Below are 23,252 nucleotides of genomic sequence, written 5' to 3'. Positions count from 1 at the left end.
CTCCGCTTTAAAAGAGAAGAAAGAAATAGATGCAAAGCTTTCTTTAAAAATCACAGACAAAACGATCTCTGAAAAAAAAAAAAGCTCCTTCAATGGAAGACGATCAAGTAGAAGAAGAAGAAGAAGAAGAAGAGAGTCTCTCACCCTCAGATTCAAGCGACGAGTACACTGTCGATCGCGAAGAAGAAGACGACGACGGCGAGGAGGGAGAGCGACGAGTGGCACAATATCCACAGTTCGATGAAGATCGCAAGTCGAAGAATGTAGACGATCTTTTGAGGTATCTAAATACCACAACAACATTATCCTAGTATGCAACGATTTTTGGATTGTGTGTTTCGAATTTGGTAAAAGCTGGTTGTTCAAAACCTAGGTTTTTTTTTTTTGTTGCAGGTGAAAAATTGATAAAATTAGGGTTTCTATTTTGCTTTTTATATCTTAATAGTCTTGAAATCGAATGTCCTGTTTGGTTTCTGAGAAAATGCACGAAATGAGAAAAAGTTAGGAGACCTTTTCGTTTTGGTTCAATAGCTAGTGTTGTGCCTTTTAATCTAGTGTTTTGTTACTTCTGGCGCTGAGTCGATAACTCAGGGTTCCAATTTTGCTTTTACAGCTCAATGGGTCTGAAATTGTACAGTTTGGATTTTCAATTGAATTTTCTGTTTGGTCACTGATAAAAAGTGCAGGAAATTAGAAAGATTTTGGTGTTCTTGAATTGTGGGTTTTGGTTCAATAGCTATTGTTATAAGAATGTGGAACTTCTTTCATTTGCATCGAGCTAATTGTATATTTTATTGAATTTGAATAAATCAAAGTGAGATTTTCTGTTTGTTTGCGAGACAATGGTAGGAAACGAGAAATAAGTTTTTTGCAGGATTCTGTTGTTTTTGCTCAAAAGCTCATTTTCCTCAAAATTTAGCTCTTTAATTTAAATAATGGAACTGTTATTTGAATTGATTCTGCATAAATTAAGGTGAAATTTTGGTGATTGTGGTTTACCAGAGGCAACCTTGTAGTAAGGAGACAGTCACTGCTTCCTCGAGTTCTTTCAGTGACAGAAGGGGCAGCTATTTGTCGGAAACCCTTTAAACCCCCATGTTCCAATGGTTATAATGATGGAAATGAACAGCTTGCTCGTCGACTTTGGGCCCGGAAACGGTTTGTTCCGTGGGGTTCCTCAAGACCAGTGTTGGTTGCAGTAACAAATAGATTTAATGTACCAGGTGTGGTGGAGAACGAAGTGGTGGAGGAAAGTGTGACTTTGCCACCTGGTATTGATCCTTTGGTGTTGTGGCAACCTGAAGAGTCTGAGGATGGAGTTGGTAATTTGATGCCAATAGTGGTGGATCCTTTGCTTGTTCGGTTCCTTCGACCTCATCAAAGGTATTGGTTACAATTTAAAAGTCTGATATTTGCTTCTGATAACTACACAACAATTTGTGCATAAGGACTGCTCATAAATGAAATTTGCTATATCTTGATGTTGTTGGCCATGTTTCCAGAGAAGGGGTTCAGTTCATGTTTGAATGTGTTTCGGGATTTTATAGCACTGCAAATATTAATGGATGCATTCTGGCTGATGATATGGGGTAAATTCCTCATTCATTTTGACTTAATCCATGAAGTGTTTTGCACAGTTTTCCTCAAGGGTGTTAATTTTTTCCTTGTACTCAAGGATAGTGTTTTTTGGTCTTACTTTGGCAGTCTGGGGAAGACACTGCAGTCAATCACATTGCTGTACACTCTTCTTGGTCAAGGGTTTGATGGAAAGCCTATGGTTAAAAAAATAATTATTGCCACCCCAACCAGCCTTGTAAGTAATTGGGAGGCTGAAATCAAAAAGTGGGTTGGGGAAAGAGTTAAACTTATAGCTCTCTGTGAAAGCACTAGAGAAGATGTTGTCTCTGGGATTGACAGTTTCACAAATCCTAGCAGCTCTTTCCAGGTAAAATTTGCATTAAATGTCCAGAATATTGTGGTAACGTTTGCTGAATTCAAATTATATCCCACAGGTTCTGATTATTTCATATGAGACGTTCCGGATGCATTCTTCAAAATTTAGCAATAGTGAATCTTGTGACCTTCTCATTTGCGATGAGGCCCACAGGCTTAAAAATGATCAGACAATAACAAATCGGGTATGGCATGTAGATGCTTTCTTTTTCCTTAACTATTCACATCTGATGCATACCAATTTCTTGTTCTTTGTTTGTGTTTATTTGTGAACATTCTCATAGGCACTGGCTTCCCTGTCATGCAAACGCCGCATCTTGTTGTCAGGAACTCCAATGCAAGTGAGAAATTCTCCCGCATGCTATTTATCTTAATAGTTATCACCTTTTCTTATAGTTCATGATTCATATCCTCTTGCAACTCTACAGAATGACCTAGAAGAGTTTTTTGCAATGGTTAACTTCACCAATCCAGGAGTTTTGGGTGATGCTGCGTATTTTCGCCGTTACTATGAGGTGAGCTATTTTTTACCTTCAAATCACCTTTTGATCCGTCAATTTGAATTAAATTTAAGATGGTTGAACTCAATATTTATTCTGTTTGTAAACTTGCTTCGTATTCATCTCTCTTTTTTTTCATGTGTGTTGGAGAGGGGTGTGTGTGTGTGTGTGTGTTCATGAGATCTATGTACAAATGTATTAATGTTGGCATGGCCATTTGTATATTGATATGTCTTTCATCTTTCAAAAGTCAATGTTGTGCTGTTAGCTAATATTTGGGATAACTACAACCATTGGCAGTTCATTTGTTCTGTGGTATAGACGATATATTCTGTTAATAAGTTGTGAAATTCGTTTGCATAATTTGTTGCCCCATTTTGTTAACTATTGCGGCATCATCGGCAGAACAGTGGTTTGTATTTAATAATGGGGCATACATGAATTGTTTATCCTTACTATAGAACATAACCATCCAGGAATAAGGGGCTTCGATTTTATTTGAAGTATGTGATAGTGGAATTTGTCTGTCTTAGAATGATTTGCATCAGAAACTATTATATTAGTAACATGCTGTTCTTTTTCCTCTACCCTAATGGCATATATGTTTGTCATATTTTTAACTTCTCATGTATAAATTATGAAGACACCAATCATCTGTGGAAGGGAACCAACTGCCACTGAAGAAGAGAAGAGGCTAGGTGCTGAACGCTCAGGAGAACTAAGTGCGAAAGTAAATCAGGTCAATTTTGTACTACTGTGGGTGCCACTGTAGAATCTAGCTTTCTCGAGAATTAGATCACTGTTTTCTGCTATTATAACTCCTGATTATGTAATGGTAAATAGCTGCTACATGCTAAATATGGAAGGTAAGATTTTGTTTACTGTAAGGAGGAATCCTTTTACATCTTCCCATATTTAATTTGAAAGTCTGCATTGCAGTTTATACTGAGAAGGACAAATGCATTGTTGTCAAATCACTTGCCGCCGAAGGTATGGCCTTATCACGATTTCTAGGTGCCATTAGCACTTGTGAAAGTTGCTTAATATGTTGAGCAATATTTCAGCTTCCTTCCCATGTTTTTCTGACATATGGAAAACTCAATAATTTAGCAGTCTGTAAATATTTTATTTAAATAAACTTCTAGATTAGCTTAGATATCATCACTAGATGATGAGAAGCTAGAAGTTAGGGTGACTCCATGAGCTGCATATGTATTTTTCTTGACCAATTACATTATTCTTGCATTACAAAGTTTGTGCTCCTAAATGTTTCTAAATCTAACTGCTCTATGCAATAGAGTTTTTGATTTATATGTTGATTAAAGTAAGTTTCTTACCTTTACTTCACCTTTTGGTTGTCTTTTTGTGCAGAAAAATCCGATTAAAATTTTGATATTTTTGTCATTCTAAATGTTCTTCCATGCAGATTGTAGAAGTTGTTTGCTGCAAGTTGACTCCTCTCCAGGCAGAGTTATATAACCATTTTATACATTCAAAAAATGTGGGTTTTATTGACACTAAGTGGTAACTAGCTTAACATGGTTCTTAGAAACTGACTTGGATTATTCTGTTACTCCTTTAACAACAGGTTAAACGGGCAATCACTGAAGAGGCAAAGAAATCAAAGATATTGGCCTACATAACAGCTCTTAAGAAGCTGTGCAATCATCCAAAGGTATAAAAAGTGTTGGAGTAGTAGTTATCCGAGGATTTTTGTTTGTGTACTTGCAATCATGCACTAGAGTGTGAAACTAGGCTGGAAACACTTGATTCTAGAAAAGAATGGCTGGGATAAGACACTATTTCATATTATTATGTTTGGGAGAACAAATCATTTTTTCCCCTTCTAATTTTAGGTGAAATATTCAAATAAAGAAGTTAGTGGGTTGGTTTTATTTATTATTGTCATTTATCCATGCAGCTTATCTTTGACACCATAAAAAACGGAAGTCCAGGAATTTCAGGGTTTGAGGACTGCATGCGCTTTTTCCCTCCTGGGATGTTCTCTGGAAGGCAAGCATTTATTGAGTGTTGGTTTTGTATGTATTCCACGTTCTACACTTGTGTCCTGACAGTAGTTTTTCTCCTCCAAATATTGCTAGATCTGGTTCATGGACTGGTGGTGATGGGGCTTGGGTTGAATTGTCTGGTAAAATGCATGTCTTGGCCCGATTACTTGCCCATCTACATCTGAGAACAGATGATCGCATTGTACTTGTCTCAAACTATACTCAGGTACGTTTGTTTTTGTTGATGATTCACGCTATTGTGGTATAGAAATTACTTTATGATAGCAGTTTATATATGTACCATAGCCTCCAGTTTTCCAATTTGTTAGTTGATTCTGAATATTGTATCTGATAATGCTTAAATGTTTCCTTCCCATGTCATTGCTTTAATCCAATGTGAAAGCAAGAACAGAGTATAGGATAGTCTAAATATTGGTATCTTAACTTTTTATTTCTGCACATCTATCTTTTGGTGATTTTCTTTTAAAAAATAACCTATTAGTGTAAGGGTGCTTGCTGCGCACTTACATTTATGTTTTCTAGATGAAATAGATTTGGTTGCACTGTCGAACTCACTTACAGTGATGTAAGAAGTATATTTATCATTGACAACTTATTTCAACTGAAGCCATTTACTGAGCATTTATCGACTGCTTTTTTCATGAAGCTGCAATTGTTATTGTTTCCTCACGGTATAAAATTACTTTGATGCATCAGACACTTGACCTTTTTGCTCAATTGTGCCGTGAAAGAAGATATCCTCATATAAGGCTTGATGGAACCACATCAATCAGTAAAAGACAGAAGTTAGTTAATCGCTTTAATGATCCATCAAAGGTATCTTCTCTTTTCCTTCTAGTTGATATGTCTGCAATGTAGGCTGTGTTTTCTGCTTGGGAAAAAGGGCAATCATCAGGTTTGATCGCTGATCAATTTGTTTTAACTCAATATGCTGCAGGATGAGTTTGTATTTCTCTTAAGCAGTAAGGCTGGTGGCTGTGGCCTCAATCTAATCGGTGGTAACCGACTTGTCTTGTTTGATCCTGACTGGAATCCTGCCAATGACAAGCAAGTAATGTTCTTTGGTTAAACACCCCCACCACAATTCACACAAGTTAGAAAGTAGTATGCTGATCTCACATTTGATTGTTTTCATGATTCTGTCCTCACATTATTAGGCAGCTGCAAGAGTTTGGCGGGATGGACAAAAGAAGAGGGTATATATCTACAGATTCCTGAGCACTGGAACCATCGAAGAAAAGGTTTTGATGAGCTGCAACTGAATTTATATTAAGAATATAGTCACCAAACGTTTTCCTTTCATCATTTCTAAGATAGTTCTGTCAATAAGCAACGTGTGTCATTCTGTTTGCTGACTTTTGTAGGTTTATCAGCGTCAAATGTCAAAAGAGGGGCTTCAAAAAGTTATTCAGCATGAGCAAAATGATAGCCTTGTGGCACAGGTTGTTTTTTTCTGCCACTTCTTTATGCTATTCAACTGAAGTTGCCTTTGAATAAAATGGTATTTAAAGTACATGCATTTGCAGGAAAATTGTCTTTCAACTGAAGATTTACGTGATTTGTTCACATATCAGGAGAATGTCAGGTAATTCATGTAGCATATGTTGAAGTATTTTGTCATGGTTACTTACATGTCATTTATGTATTTGGCAGTTTTATGGTAAAGTTATTTGGGGGTGTTTGGCCTTTGAAATTATGCCTGCAATATTTGCAAAATAATCCAAGGATGTAGGGTTTTGGATCGCTGTAGGCAAAGGACTTAATGGACTTACAAAATGGTTTTGAAAAATTAGCAATGAATTAAGCACCGGTTGAGAAGTGAAAGTGTGCAAAAAATTCCTTTTTGTGTTCGTGTTGCTGTAGGCAAGTTTATGCCAATGGCCAATTCAAGCTAATTGAAAGATTCGTTTCTGAGATTTTTTGTATGTTCTAATGAAGCATCACTTTTTGTGCTTGCTTTTATTGTTGACTTGTCATGTATCATGTAAAGCATAGCTAGTTCAGCATAACATGGTTCAGTTATGTTATTTTCGTGTCGCTGAATTGCAGGTTTAAATGTTCATTGATATCACATTTCGATTTGCTCCACTTATTCTCATGTTCCATCTACCTTTTAACGTCTTTATTTGTCTGTGTAGGTCTGAAATACATGTAAAGATGAACTGTGCCCGCTGTCTGTTTTCTGATGGGGAACTTGAGGGCATAGGAGATGTAGATGAATCTACATATGAGAATTGTATGCCCAATCAAGAGGTGTTCGATATAGGTGGCTTTGCTGCAATTGCTGGATGCCTGGACAAGTTGAAGAGCTCAGAGAAGCAAGTCAGTCACCTACCAATCACTGCAATATTATTGGCTCATAACTTTCAGATGTCCCACTTGATTTTGTTTTTTTGTTCTTTTCCCTCAATTTTCAGGTAGGGACTCCTTTGGAAGAGGATTTGGGCAGCTGGGGGCATCACTTCCACTCGACATCAGTGCCTGATACTATACTTCAAGCTTCAGCTGGTGATGAGGTGTCCCAACATTTCCCCATATTTAATGTGATTCCTGTCCCAAAAAATTAAAAAAAAGGAAAACCTTCCTATAGAAGTCTATATGTTTTGGTCAATAAATTCCTGAAATATTTAAACAACTGATTATACTATAAAGTATTTACCAGCTACCAAAAATCAGAACTAGGCAAGCATCTATTCAGAATTGATGGTAGAAAAGTTGCGGTCAAAGAATGCATGTGCTCTACCATGTTTCACAACAAAGGAACTCATTAAATATGATTTAGTTTTCTCATCCTGCATGTTGTTTGAGTTTAAGCATATTGTGCGCTGTGAATCCATCCTAGGTTTGTTTTTGCAGTTCATCAATGTTTTTCCCTTGATTTCTACTCCCTTGCTTGCTTAGTAGAACAAGATGCTGGTGGAATAAATTAATATATTGCATAAGTTCCGAGTGCAGAATCGAACTTTTGTTTTCACAAAAAGTCTGAAAGTCTGATATACCACCATCACCTGTGTCTGATCCTTCACATGCAATCTGCTATATTTTTGGCTTTCCATTTGAAGGACTCATTATCATGTTCTTGCAGGTTTCTTTTGTCTTCACGAACCAAGTAGATGGGAAGCTTGTACCAATTGAATCAATGCCAAGTCCAAGGGTGCTGGGGGTAAGAGGGAACGAGAGCCGGCTCAATGATAAAGAAAATCTGGACCGAAATCCGAAGTTATCTCGTTATCAGAAACCACTACAATCTCTATCTTCCAACATAGATGCTAAAAAGGTCACACCATCTGCCTCTCTCATACCTTTGCAAAGACCAGGTGTGAAACGGACGAGAACTCCTTTAAAAGGAATTGCTAATGCAGAATTAAAATCTAAACTCTCTTTCGGAAGTCAACTGCCATTGAAAAGACCATCTCCTTCCGATTTAGAACATGATGATAATTTTCAGTAAAATTTTTGCAGCACAGTTATTTTTATTTCTTTCCAGCATTTCATTCTCAATTGCTCATCAAGATAAACAGTGCTTCGTGCTGCAAGTAAGCTTTCATCACATGAATGGATAAAACAATCAGGAGAACAGACAATTCACTTCGGAGGCGTCCTTTGACTTTGGTTATGGGCTCGCATGCTAAAGGTTTCAAATTTCATGCAGCTGACAAATTAAGAACTGAGCAACAAACGATGCTTTCGTCACTGTTCAAGGTATTGAGTAGTTATTGGTACCATCCGTAGTGCTAAATTTAACGCAATGTCAACTCGCAAGGCTTTGGTGCTGATTCAACTGAAACTTGTTCCGCCCGATAATTATTAATCATTGTTATGCTGAGCTAGTATTCCTTGATTTCAGCAGCATACAGCTAAGGGCCATCAAAATATTGTCTGGTCAATGATAATTTCATCCAAGGACAGCTGTTTTTTCTACTGTTACAGCACACTAGGAGAGTTCATTAAAACGAATTTCGGGCACCCAATAAAGTATAGAGCTTTTTTCTAGTTAGATTAAGAGAAACATTAAAGACAAACTTTGTTAACAAGATGGGAGACCAGTTAGGAGACAGGTTCCGCTATGCCCATGAAGTAAGTCCAACGTCTTTTGGCATTTTCAAAGCCTCTTACAGTTGTAGTAGTGCGGGACAAATTCCATTTATACGAAGATTAACCATGTGGATGTCAACAGGCTCATGCAAGAGTATGGAACCGAAAATTCTTTATGGATAGTCAAAGAGTAAGGTATAAAGAGGGCTTGCTTTCTATAGTTTTTGGATTTACAATCAGATTACAGCTCAAACCCACATGGGCCTTCGAAAAGCGTAGTTGGTTGCTCAATGCAAGTGGAGATCTAACCATAGAAGTATTGGGGATGCTGTGTGAGAAACCCACACGTGTTCAAAGGATGGCAAGTGGGGCAAGTGTGCGTGTCAAGGTGCTCCCACTCTCAATATTTTGCTGGAAATATGTATTTAGCACCATGGCAACATCAATCATTTGGGTTCATCTAGCCCGATTAATGGTCTTATTTGTAAGTCATGAAATGGCTAAATGGCACTGATTAAATGTGAAAAATAAAAAATCACCTTTCCTTGACATTTGTTTTGGCTCTCTCCCCCTTCAATTCATGGTATGAAATTGGTCCACTTTCTTCATGAAAACAAAAGGTATTTCGATCTTCGAAAAGAAAAACTAGAATCCTTCATTTTTGGCTCTGAAAAAAACGTATTTTTGAGCATATTTAACTAGTAATCCCTGTTTTCTTGAAGAGAGAAAGTCTTGGCTCCCCGCGTCTCTCATCCTGGATTCGTCCCTTAGGAAAAGGGCCTTGTGCCATTGGTGTCCGCAAAATGCTCTTCGTAGTTAATAGTTAAATGATTACGAGTCCTTGTAAAACGGATATTGGCTTTATCTGGCCACATCAGGCAGACTAGTAGGGTCAGAATGGCTTTATCTGTTCGTCAAGCATCACTTGAACAGTTGCATGAAACCTAATGAACACACATTAGAGTCAATAATGTTAACTTTAAACAGTTGATCACTGATACAGTAATAAAATATTTGGAATACAAATTGTTTTATCCTCGTCTTAACCACACACTGACAAATCTAAGTAACATGAGATGTCTGCTGAGCACACGCATAAAACAAACTCACCTCTATATAAATGCAAGCATGTACATGTGGATTCTAAAAGTGAAAGAGAAGTAACGACTTAAAAAGACTCAGGGTGTTGGTTTGAAAGTTCTTGGCATGCTTAAACATGTTCAACAGTGAGCAACAAAGCTTTTACACTTCCTCTATTGATCCAAGAATCTCCTTCTCCAATGATTTTGTGGATGCACAACAAGCCATCAAGTACGAAAGCAGCTATAGAGAAGCACCGGTTTCCACAGATTTCGAGTTCTCGGTGAAAAACTACTCCATGATTCCTGCAGATGAAATCTTCTTCAAGGGCACGATGTTGCCCTTGAAGGATAACTGCACAAACAGCCAACTGCGAAAAATGACCTTACGAGATGAATTACTTGTCGATGATGAGTATAGTGATGCCTTCCCAACACCAAAGAGTTCAGGCTGGTGGAAGGAGAAGCTGAGGTTAAAGAGGGGTCACTTTACACCTAAGAAAAGTGATAGGAACCGTGGGGTTTTGGATAGAGTTGTTGAAGAGAGGCCTGTTTTTGTTCATGAAGGAGGACTAACTAACAAGAGAACACAGGTGTGACAGAATTCTGTTCTTCTTTCTTTCTTTCCTTTTCCTTTTCCTTTTTATTTTTTGGTTATGTGAAGTTCGAGTTTGCCAATTTATACTGAAAAATGGTATCTGAAGTTAGGATATGCACTAAGAACCAATTTGGCTTCTTTACATGTTGCAGGAAGAGTTGATTGAAGGAGGGATAAGTTGTGAAGGCAAAGAAACATAATGCTATCCACAGCGAAAGAGGCAATTTTTTTCGAGGGAGGGAATCGTTGCTGTGATACAGCAACAGAGCTGGGATTTCGTTGACTTGCAATCTTTTGTTTTAGTTATTCTTTGTAGCTTTACTTTTTCATTCGACTCAAAAACAGTAACACGTCTCCCTTGTACCTCCCCACATGGAAAGAGTGGTATGTGGCTGTTTTGCTATGTACAAATGTTTGCTGTTGAAGAACTTCCACTAAAACTAGTATTTATAAATGTAACCATCGGATTATGATTTTCATTTACTAACATGAGCTGCACCATTCATGTCTTATTCGTCAACTGGGTGTTAATAGAAGACACTTCTCCTCGATTTATTTACTGAGGGGTTGTAAATTTGATTAAATCACACTTTTCCTTAATTTATTTACTGGGCGGTTATAAATCCGATTTAGTAATTTACACAACGATAATTTTACCTGAATACATACCGAAAAAAGATATATAGCAAAGTGCTTTTCAGACACCACGCATGCATGGTGCTTTTCGGGCATTTGATGGCAAGTGTTGAAGAGTCTTCTTGGCGAGAGTTGTCTTCATGATTTGAGGTTACATGAAAGTTTGTCAATACACGTAGTAGGACTTGATGTATCAACTCGCTACTTGAACGATGAGACAATTGAGAAAACGTGATGGTAAATTTAACCATGGCTTGAGTAGTACTACTACACTGTGCTCCCTCCTCGCATTCAATCTAAATTTATAGTCACATTTTGATGGTAAATTCTTGTCTTGCATGATTCTTGAATGTATTTTCTTTAAAATGAAGCTTTCCATAATAATAATAATAATTCTTTCGAGTTTCAGAATTTGCATGCCAATAACGTAAAGTAAATATGCTGCTGGAGACCCAAAAATAGGTTTAACTGCAACACGCACACGAAAATAAAACTAAAAAATCTCACTTCCAATAATTACATAAAATGATCAAACCTTTTGATTCTTGTAAGCATTCAATGAATTATGTACAGCAAATAGAAACAACATACCTTCTCTATCACCAGCTAACCAATTCAGATAAATTACAATTCTCAATCTGTATGGCTAAAATCTTACAAGCATCAATGGCTATTTACAAAATGTACAAAGTTACTAATTCATCCAGATGGAAAAGAATCTGTTTGATGGTTTTGTTAAACTGCACACCTGCAACCAAAAAAAGAAGATAAAGAGTAAATGACTCTAATAGCGAGGACATGAGGGAGCTTGGGGAATAAACAAGTCACAACAACATACAGGATGGCTGCTTTCTTTTTTAATTGGAACAAGGAGGACGTTTAGAAACCTAAACACTTGTCGTTTGACTTTATATACTACTATAGAGCATAGACTGTGCATCAAACAATGGACGGATATGTTATAAACCATATAAATTCATTCTTGTATTTCTAACTACCACATAAAAATTTGATACTGAAAGTAATAAATTATAAACCTTGATACTTCAGCAATAAAAAATAGATGAAGTTAATCAACGCCATTCATGGACATCAACACCTTCACAGCTGAAAAATCATCAGCAGGGCTTGGCTAATGCCAAAACCAGAGCTTCTAATGTCATTTTTCCCCGGACCGATGACATTGAGTTACTTCTCATTCCACTAACGCAAGATCCATTTATTTAGTGTGTTATACAAAGTGTTCAAAAGAAGCAGGCTGTAGAGTTCAAACTTACTTTGTACATGTCGGCTATAGTGACAACCGAGGTCTCTCGTGACCTTCTCTTGGAAAGAGAGCAGCAAGAATCCTTCTCTATCCATTTGTCATGCAATGGTCTCATCATGCATTTCAATCAATCTCAATCATTTGGCTTTGTGGAACCCAGATATTTCTCCATGGACTCTTTTTTGTGTTCAGGGTCAAGACTGCAAAAGCATCCTCACCAGAGTAAATATATGATAGAAAAGATTGCATCTTAATAAACTGCAAAATAACTTAGATCTAATCATAATTGGAACTAAAAGGTAAAAGGAAGAGGAACTGACCTATTTCTAAGGCCAAGAAGAGCATAATGGGCTGCACCTGCACAAGCAGAAACAGGAGCTATGGCAGCAGCAGGAACAGCCTGCACAGCAGTTGCCAGGGCAGACCCTGCACTGGCTCCAAGCTGGTATTTTTTAAATGGAGTTCGCACTAAAGCAGAAGCAGATTTTCCCAGTCCATCACTGAGACTCTCATACGCCTGTGAATTTGACAGAACAAAAGCTTTATTTGACAGCAACAAATATATTGTTTTATTTCCTAAATCGCATGGATGTAAAATGGCCTTCACAATAAAAAAGCCATGGATCTCAAACTAGTTGGGTTGGCTATGTGGATCCTCTTGCACCGTTCCATTGTGATCATAAACCAAACCCAATGTATGATGGTCATTACGGCCATAAATTCCCAATCTTTTATTTCTACATGTCTAGTCCCTAACAAAAAAAATAAAAAATAAAAAGGCACCCAAAACTGCGTGATACCTAACAAAAAGCACAAGGAGCAACCATGCAAAAAGCAAGGCAAGTTGAGGAATTTACATGCTGAATTCCTTGCTGGGCATCTTTTGGTTGATTGCACCTTACATTTGCTTTAGTTTTTCCCGGTAAAGACCATGATAAAGGAGCAGAAGGAACACCTGTAAGAATACATTCTGCTTGGAGCAAAATATCATGAGCCCCAGCTGCCAGATGCACCCCAAGTCCAACAGCTTCAAGTGATATACGTTTTAGAAATGCAAATGTACCTGAATGGAGAATCACCAAGAATGATTACTTTCATGTATTAAACTTCGAAGTGGAGACAATACATTCTAACCAAAATGTATGCAAAAACACGAATTAATTAGTCAAGGAGGAAAACAGTTCCATAGAATAATTGAAATATAGAGAATTCAGTATAGGGCCAAAAGAATTGTTGAGATGCTGGTCAGCTAGAGCATGTTCTTATTATTATTAAGCTACCTGCCAAAAATTTCACAATCAAAATTTATCTTGCAACTAAACACCAAACCAATTTAGCCATGATATATAGACATGACAAATAGAGACATTCACCACAAACATGCAATATAAGCACCTCAAATAATCATGTGACACAAACAATGATCTGGTAACATTTACACCATAATGCAACACAACCCAGATTTTACTGCTAGAGACCAAACAAATGTTTAACTCAACATGACTTGCCTCTTTGCATTCCCTTGATTATTTTATGATCCTTCCTGTAGCTCTCAACAGGCAAGGAAACAAGCTTTGCAGCACTAGAACCCACAGCAACAAAGGACCGGATGGTAGGAAGACCTTGCAAAATTTTATGTATCTACATATACAGGAGAGATAAATAGATATCATAAAACATGTTGATATGAAGAATATAACCATAAAGTTCTCAATACACATGGAGAATGTTACTAAAACCTGATTTTGAGAAATCTCCACCAACCACTCCCCTATAATTGTTTCACATACACTGCCCCAGCCATAGACACCAACAGCATGAACGTGTTTTAGCTGTAGTTCAACCCCCTGCATCCAAAAATTTACTAATGGTGATTAGAACATCCAACTGGAAACTCCCAAAACTTATATTTCGTTCAGTATTTTTTGTCTAGTGAATTGGCTTACAATAGTTTTGTAATAATAGAAAATTAATGTTTAAAAATTAATGATTTGAGAAGCAACAATATTTAAGAAGTGAGAATTATTGGTCTGGGGCCATCTTTGCAAAAAGAAAAAAATCCCTGCCATATTTATGTTCACATGCAAGAGACCTTTATCTATTACTGGATAGCCATTAAATGGAGTACAAAAGGCCACGGACTTTAGATCAATAGCAAGATAGACACAATGTAACAATTAGCTTGGGCCCTACCCAATCCCCCACTTGAATGCTATATGACCCACAGCATAGACAATTACTGAAAAATTTTAGTACAAACACGAAATTTGAAACCATCAGGTTGCATTTTCTAAAAGTTTAATTCAGAATGGCAGACTTCTTAAATGATGCCCTAGTCATTTTATCAGGAATCAATCACAAAACCTAGTAGCAAATGTACAAAAGTGGACTGCAAAACACCTAAATAGTTGGAGCCAGTAAGCAGGAACTGTCCACAAAACTGATTTCTTCCATCACCTTATATTCACACTTAATTACCAAACAAAATTTAATTAATTCAAAAAACAAAATTTTCACCTTCCAGGGGACAAGGTTCACAAGTTCCACGTACTTCCCACTACTCAATGCTGCCAGATCAACATGATGGGGACTGTAATCAATTCGAAGAATAATAGGCCATATGTCGAACTTCTGAAATAAGTTCATGTGATCAGGGCATAAAAAAATTGACTTCAGAAAATCAAATTCGGAATATAATAAAAAACTCAAAACAGATAAAATAAAGAAAATCATGGCCTAGTTCAATTATTCAAAGTCAATTCCATTTTCCATTCCATCTTTTTTCATGCAATTATTCACTGAAAACACAGGCCATCAGAGTAAAAGGACACAAGTAAAACAATCTGTTGAGTACTGGCTAGCCATTTCCCTTACCTGTTCACATGATCGCACTCAAAATAGTAGTTTAACAAAAAGGAAATAGAATGCAATGATATCATGTCACTTGATAAATGGCATGCATGGCCCCTATCCTACTTGCCTGGAAAAAGGGAAGCAATGCTTCATTTGCAATTGTATGTCCTGCAAGATTACTGCTATTTGTTGCAGAAGTCTTTGCACCGTCTGAGTTTTGATCTTGGTCTGAAGACTGGCCTGCGGACAAGCTTTTGGGCCCAAAAAAGCTAATGAGAAAATCAAGCTGGCTTTGATGAAGATGCAATAGCACAGGAAGGAGAGCTATTCGTAACCTGGAAGGAATAAATATGACCATTAACAATGAGGGAGCACTTCTATAAACAGTGTTTCTCTATAACAAATTATATAAAATAAAAACCAGGGTTATAAGGTTGACTCTAGTTCATGAAGTGTGATTGTGAAATTGTGATGCAGGGGACCAACATGTACAACATTTGTTATTTTGAGCATGATCATAAGAGATAACAAGAGAATTTAAAGGCTAGGGTAGATTGCCAACCCTATGAAACAAAAGAATTACACAAAACATCTACATTTCCATTCCTGGCCCGTCATGAACACTATCAGCCAAAATTCTTTGCAGCTTTTTAAAAAAAAGCTCACATCAATCCTTGCATAGTGAAGAATTTTTAAGATAATAGTATGGCAGTGCTTTCCAAAACAGAGATGTTACACCAGGCTTCTACTAAATCCATACTCAATAACCATGACAGCTTGCAAAACACATACCGGTACTCCTCAAGAGGAATTAGAGGATCTGGTCTGACAGCTTCCAAGTCCAGCTTGAATGCTTTTGAAGTGGATTCCCTAGGATGATCTTTTGAATGATAATATCCTAGTATCTTTCATTTCAAAAGGAAAAAACTATTCAAACACCATTTATATATATATATGTATGTGTGTATATATATATATATGAGTATGTAAATAAAAAAGAGATTGACAAAATAATTAAATAAAATGGATTTGAGTTTTGTTATAGTACCCGTTTCCAAGGTGCGGTTTTACTCCCATCATAAAGATGAAAATCCTGAACTGAAAGACAAAGCTTAGACGCATATATCCCACCAACTGGGAAGACATCATATTGAAATCGCATTCCAGATAATGCAAGCTCCAGATAAACAGTTGTCTCCCGTCCACAAGTATGACTAGAAGGATCGCCATTCCTTTTATGTACCTGCCAATCAGAACCAGCATACATTCTCCAGCTCACATTAATGTTCTTAAAAAGCACTCTTCCGGTGGCCTTCCCAAAATCATCAGAATACATAGTTGGAAGCTGGTCTTCCAAAACCTGATTCACACTAGCTTCACCACTTGCTCCAGAAATGTGATTTTCAAAAATGCTTAAAGGGGCATCCCCGTACCATCCACCATTTCCTCTTCCATGATCTGCATCGTCAAAATTCTTGGATTTGCATTTAAGTTTCTCAGATGGTGTTTGCCTGCCTATTGACAATTCTGGCGAAGGGCATAAATCAGGCAAGTAATAACCTTCTATAAATTCTGGGAAAGAACCACTCTGTAGAAATGTGGTTTGACTACTTTCCAGGCCTGCCAAAGGCACTGACCCATCATAAGAGAGATCTTCCAAGAAAAAGTCTGGAGTTTCAACACTGAGGCTGCAAGCCTCTCCAAGGAGACTTTCATCAGGTGAAACATGAATTTCTGATCCGTATGAATCAAGCTGGCATGCTTGAGTCCCATGCAAGTGAAATGCGTCTTCACATATCTCATCCATTAAACCAGCCACCCCAAGTTTACTCTTCGTATCTGCAGTAGGGGTGTGCACTTGAGAAGTTGATGGAACACAATCATGATTGGAAATCCCGCCTTCATCATTTAACTTGTTTCTTTCTTGGGCCTGACGAACACTATTCCACCTATTCTGCAAGTGCACAACTGATTCCTCCAAGTCAGGGGCAAAAAGCTCTTGGAATTGTGCAGCCAAGCGAATCAGACCATAAGTTGTGTCATGGCAAGTTTCCACATAAATGTGGGATTTTGAGCATTCTAGCTCCCAGAGAAGGCCATTCTTACAGTCAGTTCTCAAAATTGCTTCAAACAGGGCCTCATGAGCAACTTTTGCATAACCCATCTTATGAAGATATTCCACACTATAAGTCCCACCATGATCATGTGCGGCACCAAGAAGCAGCCCCACATCTTGCACTCTAATTTTGTAATCACTATCAATAGAATCTTCCATTGTTGTGTTGGAAAGTGAAAACAAAGATGCAGCTAATAGACAGGCAACATGTGGCTCACCTGTTTCTTCTTTGGAATACAAGGAACCAGTCTCGGAATGAAGAGCCCCAATTACCGAATTCTTCAAGTGAGGCTCGTAACTTATACCAATATCAACCAACTTTAGAATGAAAGAAGTTCCAGAAGGGGCATTCAAACCCCCCTTTGACAAACTTTCATCACTTGCCTTCTCAACTTCAGGAGATGGCAAAGTGAAGAAGGAGGATATTGCATCCAGCCAATCCAAGCGACCACCAACAGCAATAATTGTGGCACATCTGACAGTAACAGATGTGAAATCACGTGAACTCTCTGGATCCCATACGTGTATAATTTCAGAACCAGCCAACATAGAAGACAATGCATTGGAACCTCCTCCATCTCCACGTTTCATAGTGGAGTTGCTACAAGAAATCAGAAGAAACTCTCGATCTGGAACTCCAGTGATGGAACCCCACAATTTACCTTCTCCATGGGCCAGCCAAAAGAAATTGGCACCCCTGATACCTCCAATATTTGAGGCAGACAACATATCAAATTTTCGGATTTTCAATTTTAAATAATGCCATGATCCAGGAAGTTCACTCTGTAATGAACTTTTTATATCATCCTTTGTATCTGGTCTAATTGAAAAATCTACTGATTCACACTCCACAAGAATTGAAGTTGGACTGACAGATGGCAATTCCCCAACACTTACTGCATCGCAGGCCATGCCTGGTAATCCATTAATCATCTGATCTAGAAGGCAATGCAGATTACTGTACTGAGAACTGCTAACATCAACCATAACAGAAAAGAGATGAACGTGAAAGAAGAATGCAGAGCTCAAAATTATCTTCTCTCTGGTTCGCGAATTTAAATCTCCTAAATCTTTGACAGCAGTTGCACTAGCAAACTCATAGCCTTTCACCATGAATTTTCTTCTGCTCTCTGGAGTTGGCAAAGAATTGGCTATCTCAGCAATAGAAGGACCAGTCACAGGGTCTTCCTGCCAAAGCATCTTAATTGCACATAGAGAACCAGCTCTATTACTGACAGACACAATCTTCTGCGCACAAAATTTACGCCTTGGTGTTACAGTAGATGAGCTAATTCCATCATTCTTACATGCTGGATTGACCAAATAAACTTCGAGATTACCAACATTCAAATGCAAAGAACCAGTGGCCCTTGGAGGTTGCCTTTTCCGCGAACAGGAATTCAATGTTAGACTATTTTCTAGAACTTTTCCCTCTTCCAAAGTCAATGGTGAAGAAATATCAAAAGCAATAAATTGATTCCAGGAAGAGTGGCCTCCAACATCTCCACCACTTGCAAATGGGAAACATAGTATTACTCTTGCACAAGGGATTGATATACTACCTTGCAAATTTTCTGTACAAGTTAACGTTGAAACCCCAGAACTTGAACCTTTTTTCATATTTCCATGAGAAAATTCACACTTCTTATTGACAGATGGAAATCCACTCCTCTGGGCACTCATTTCAACAGATTTTTCAGCATCCTTCAGGAGACTCAGTATCATGTTTACTGAACCATAGTTCACCCAGAATATTAACAGTGGCAGTTGCACTGAAAATGACTTTGTCCCTGTAAACCTTTTATCTGACGAGTTAGAACTTACAGTAAATTGGCACCGAGTGACACCTGAGGTACCGAGCAATTTCACTTTGGTTGCATTTCCAGATGGAACTCCTGGTACAACTAATGTGTTTGATTCATCCAAATAAGGAAATGGAGGGAGAGCACCTTGAACTTCAGCTTGCAGATTTTTAATCAAAACAGTTCCACTGTTGCTATCACTGCTATAATCGTGCAAGTGAAGATTCATGGCATCATTTTTATTGTACAAGTAATCAGCAACCTCAATAGACTTCACTGTTCCTTCAAACCTCTTTTCTTGAGGACATACCTGTTGACCTTGTCAAATTTTCAAGTTAGATAGAGGAATACCATAAAAAATCAATAAGGAGCAAACAGCAAAGCAGATTGTAAAAGAATTCTAATTCTTCAAGGAAAATTTTACCTGCAAAACAACAAAAATATCTTTGCACTCTGCACCCAGACAATGAACCTCCAAATCAACAGTATTCTGATCACTCTTTTGACCATACAAGTCTTCCTGATCATCATCCTGAAAGGATAACAAGATAGAAATTCCAGCCAAAGTCGCTTTAAGGTTCGTTTGAACATGCTGATCTTCTGTACATGGTCAAGAAGGAAAATAGAATTATAATACAAATCACATACCAGAAAAAGATCACAGTTAAAGTCTGAAAACCTTATCATGACAAAACAAGCATCATCGAATATAAATGTTACACTAGAAACGTAGCAATGAATATCTCATGTGCCTAGCATTAACTAAATAACATCACTTGCAAGAAAAGATATGAACACAAAAAAATCCTCAGTCCACCAAATCAAAAGAACTGAATGGATGCACTTTATAGTATTAAGAAAGCATGTGTTAGCTAGATGTACTCCATAAAACCATATGATGCCTGATGGAAAAATAAAATAGATCCTAAAAGAGAATGCAAGTTATATCTTAATATGAAAATGCAGGAAAAATGTTATATCCATGATATTACAGGAGGAACAACATATATGATGAGATTGTGCATAAGTAGCTCTCAAATTTGGGCAACAATGAATGCACAAAATGGCACACTTATGGAAACAAGTGCACATACCAAAAGGAATATGAAAAGATCCAGCAGCAAGGCTGGATGCTGCAGTTAATGCACTGAAAACAGAACATGTCCAGTTCCACATCCCACTGCTTCCCAAAGCTGATTGTGAGCTTCTCATTCCATCTAAACATTCAAAAAACTGGTCCACACTGAAAATTGGCCAAGAAATGTCAGCATTACCAAAACAGGGAAAAAAAAAACGAAGTTAAAGATGAAAATGATTTATGGACAAATAGATTAATATGTATTTGCAGGATTACAATCATTATAGATTAATATTTATTTGCAGGATTACAATCCTTTTCACCAAACATTACATCTCAAAATGAATTTTTCAAATCCCAAACTACTAAGGGAAGGGTGCAAATTTCATAAGCACTTCATAGTATTTATAAGATCAGATGCTTGTGTATGATAATTCCATATTAGCAATAAAAAAAAGAGTGGAACCCAAAAGCAAGAAAGATGCACTAACCTTGCTCCAAGGTCTAATTCTTCTTGGATACCATCTTTCTCGTTTTGAATAGAATTTGGCACCCAGTCAGATATAAGATGTGATCCAGATAGCATTGCTTCACTGACTGATTCTTTCCCGGTAAAAGATGAGATGGCAGATGTAAAACTACCATGAACAGGGATTGAATTATCAATAGCAAACGCAGTAGGACTGGTTAATGATGAATGGAAATGAGAAGAGGAGTTGAAGCAGACAGATTCTGTTGATCTATAATGTGCATCCCCCCCACCATCTTTATCGATATGCTTACAAGTTTCCCATGAAAGTAGGAACCACTTGATTTTGCTTGGTTGAAGTCTTAATTCTATAGGATCAAGACATAGCTCAGCATCCAATTTGCGAATGTCTAATGAACCATTCTTCCAAGGAATACTTAACTTCAAATTCCCTGAAAATCCACCTTTTTTCCCTGTCAAAATAGGAGTTGTAGGATTTGATCGGCAATGCCCAAAAAACTGCTCACTAAAACTTGAATCTGACACGCCATCTGTCTGGAGAAGTTCAAGTACTGCTCCTTGAAACTCCACAAGATTCATTAAATGACTTATCCCAAGAAAGTTCTCAACTCCATGGTCAGAGCTCGAGTTAGGGTCTTCAGAAACACAGGTTCCACACTCTATTTCAGATACTCTGAGGACCAAAGTTTCTTGACACCCAACCTTCTTTTCATCCTTCTCAAAATACGGCTCAAATGCAACAATCAGCTTCTTAACCTTTACATGGAAACTCGTCAAAAACCACTTCACCATCTTTGCAATTGTCTTTACACCTTCATGAACATCAACATGACTAGATTTTGCAGCGTTTTCCATCAAATCATTCCCAAACTTTCCCACACCCTTCTGCCTATGTCTACTATCTTGACTACAACTACCAGTCTCGTCTCCAGTTGGTGTATTACTTTTCTTCAAACAGGGTGCAAGTACAAGTTCAAGCTCATCCATCTCAACCTGAAAACCTTTACCCATCCATGGCATTTTAACCGACAATGAACCAATTGACCCTTCTTTTATCATCACTGATGCCGCTACCCCAAACTAGAAAACTCAATCCAAACAAATAAAATTACCTCAATTAGAAAACAACCTTCAAACCTCAATTAACAATTCAAAAACCAAAATTGAAAAAAAAATCGGAAACAAATATAACAAATTATTAAACAAAGGACCCTAAAAGTTACCTAATTTCAAGCAACTAACTAAAATAACCAGCTGTTAATTCCGCTAAAATTAATTAAAAAAGCATAATAACAAAATGTCAATAAAGATTTCAGCCAAATAAACTTTAACGAGCAAAAGTTCCAGCTTGACGAGACTTAAATTAAGCGCTTTACCTTTTCATTAAGACAATCAACATTAAGAGCAAGATCACTGAGTTGGATAGTGCCTTCACTGATTTGAACATCGAGCTGATCAAGATCAATATCTCCTAATATAAACTGCCCTAATTTCTTCTTCAATACAAACTTGCACAGCCTCTTCACCGCCAACCGCGACAGCACAGCCTCCGCCGATTTTGCAAAATTCCACGAAAACATCGTGAAATTTGGATTTGGAAGGTTAATTAGGGTTTATTTTGAGATGGGGTTAGGGTTTGGCTCGTGATGGGAGACGAATTATAATTATCTCCCATCAAGAGACAGGAAGAGAAAAGGAATGGACTTTGTTACGGAGAGAGACGGGTAAGATTGGTCTTAAGAGAGAGATGATTGATTGGTGACTTGTTCGCGTTACGGTCGTTTTTTGGATTTGTATTGGATTTTAAGGTTTCGTGTGGTGTTTTGTTAATTATTTTGTCTGTAGGGTTTTTTTTTTTTAATAGTGCACGTTTTAAATTCCCACGCCTTCCGGTACTAACGGTAAAAACAGCTCGTCAAAAGAATCATCTAATTTCTGTTTTTAGTGTGAATTAATTTATTTTTTAAAATATTTTTTATATTAAAATAATATTTTTAAATTTTAAATTTTTTTTAAAAACAACCAATTAAACCGATTAATATTAAAATAATATTTTTAATTTTTAAACTTTTTTTAAAAACAACCAATTAAACAGATTAAAAAAATAAAAATTTTAATTTTTAATAAAAAATTAATTTTTTAAAAATAAAGTTTGCACCATGTTCTCCAATATTCTCTAAATTAATTTTTAAAGTTTATTTATTTTTTATTACAATAATTTTAAATGAAAATATAAAAATAAAATAAAAACTTTAAAGTTTGTATTAAAATTTTAACAAAGAGTGAGTGTACTTGTATTTTTTCTAATTATATCTTTAAAATTAAATAAGATTTTTTTTCTTTTTACTAAATGATTTTTTTATGATATAAAGTATTATTAGATTAACTTGTGCATTAATTAAGATTAAATTTCTCTTTTAGAACACACCCTCCATATTGCATATATTCAGAGTAATTTAACAAATTATCTTAGATGCTTTAACTTAAAAAAATAAAAAATTAAAGGATAGAAAATATCTCTCTTTAACCATTAAATCAACTTTTTTAAGTTTTTATCAAACAACTTTGAATTTTGAAGTGCTATTATACGAGTAGGATGACGTCTTTATAATAAGAGAATGGTGTTCATAAGTACTATAATTTGATTTATCACATTATCTTATAATTAATCTATTATTTAAATATCTTCTTTGAATGCTTTTTATAATAAAATATTATGATCTAGCTGCCATCACTATATTCGTATATATTAACTATGGAATCTTCATTTACATGTTGAAAAGCATTTCAAGCCAATGGTCTCGCGAATGCAGTT

At 36.8% G+C, this 23,252-nt stretch overlaps 3 protein-coding genes across 4 annotated transcripts; 2 read left to right on the top strand and 1 right to left on the bottom strand.

Annotated features, from left to right (window-relative positions):
- The first annotated feature begins 68 nt into the window (after positions 1-68).
- On the top strand, positions 69-8,219 carry RAD54 (DNA repair/recombination protein). The gene is made up of 21 exons (XM_011008182.1): positions 69-280; positions 1,003-1,383; positions 1,503-1,589; positions 1,705-1,945; positions 2,013-2,138; positions 2,238-2,294; positions 2,382-2,468; positions 3,097-3,192; positions 3,393-3,443; positions 3,880-3,954; positions 4,042-4,128; positions 4,375-4,466; positions 4,556-4,688; positions 5,180-5,299; positions 5,421-5,534; positions 5,641-5,724; positions 5,848-5,925; positions 6,010-6,068; positions 6,622-6,805; positions 6,901-6,999; positions 7,569-8,219. The coding sequence occupies exons 1-21, from the start codon at positions 93-95 to the stop codon at positions 7,932-7,934; spliced, it is 2,805 nt and encodes a 934-aa protein (XP_011006484.1). The 5' UTR covers positions 69-92; the 3' UTR covers positions 7,935-8,219.
- Positions 8,220-9,635: 1,416 nt separating this feature from the next.
- LOC105112475 (uncharacterized) lies at positions 9,636-11,045 on the top strand. The gene is made up of 2 exons (XM_011008183.1): positions 9,636-10,190; positions 10,348-11,045. The coding sequence occupies exons 1-2, from the start codon at positions 9,735-9,737 to the stop codon at positions 10,393-10,395; spliced, it is 504 nt and encodes a 167-aa protein (XP_011006485.1). The 5' UTR covers positions 9,636-9,734; the 3' UTR covers positions 10,396-11,045.
- A 280-nt stretch (positions 11,046-11,325) lies between these two features.
- LOC105112470 (uncharacterized) lies at positions 11,326-22,248 on the bottom strand. 2 transcript variants are annotated; one of them, XM_011008174.1, is made up of 14 exons: positions 21,814-22,245; positions 20,439-21,517; positions 19,964-20,112; positions 19,294-19,469; positions 16,000-19,179; positions 15,744-15,856; positions 15,079-15,286; positions 14,616-14,729; positions 13,838-13,945; positions 13,607-13,739; positions 12,956-13,161; positions 12,419-12,615; positions 12,109-12,298; positions 11,326-11,579 (listed from the first exon to the last, which is right to left on the bottom strand). In XM_011008174.1, exons 1-13 carry the CDS (start codon positions 22,015-22,017, stop codon positions 12,232-12,234), a joined length of 5,934 nt encoding a protein of 1,977 aa, XP_011006476.1. In that variant the 5' UTR covers positions 22,018-22,245; the 3' UTR covers positions 11,326-11,579; positions 12,109-12,231. The 2 variants fall into 2 exon arrangements, with proteins under 2 accessions (XP_011006476.1, XP_011006477.1); XM_011008175.1 differs by lacking the exons at positions 11,326-11,579; positions 12,109-12,298; positions 12,419-12,615; ... (1 more) ...; positions 13,607-13,739; positions 13,838-13,945 and having other exon boundaries at positions 14,617-14,735; positions 15,084-15,286; positions 21,814-22,248.
- Between the last annotated feature and the right edge of the window lie 1,004 nt (positions 22,249-23,252).

This window comes from Populus euphratica, unplaced genomic scaffold (assembly GCF_000495115.2).
Source record: "Populus euphratica unplaced genomic scaffold, PopEup_1.0 scaffold344.1, whole genome shotgun sequence".
Classification (NCBI taxonomy): domain Eukaryota; kingdom Viridiplantae; phylum Streptophyta; class Magnoliopsida; order Malpighiales; family Salicaceae; genus Populus; species Populus euphratica.
Note: the sequence above shows the minus strand (reverse complement) of the source record. Positions and strands in the feature narration are given on the sequence as shown.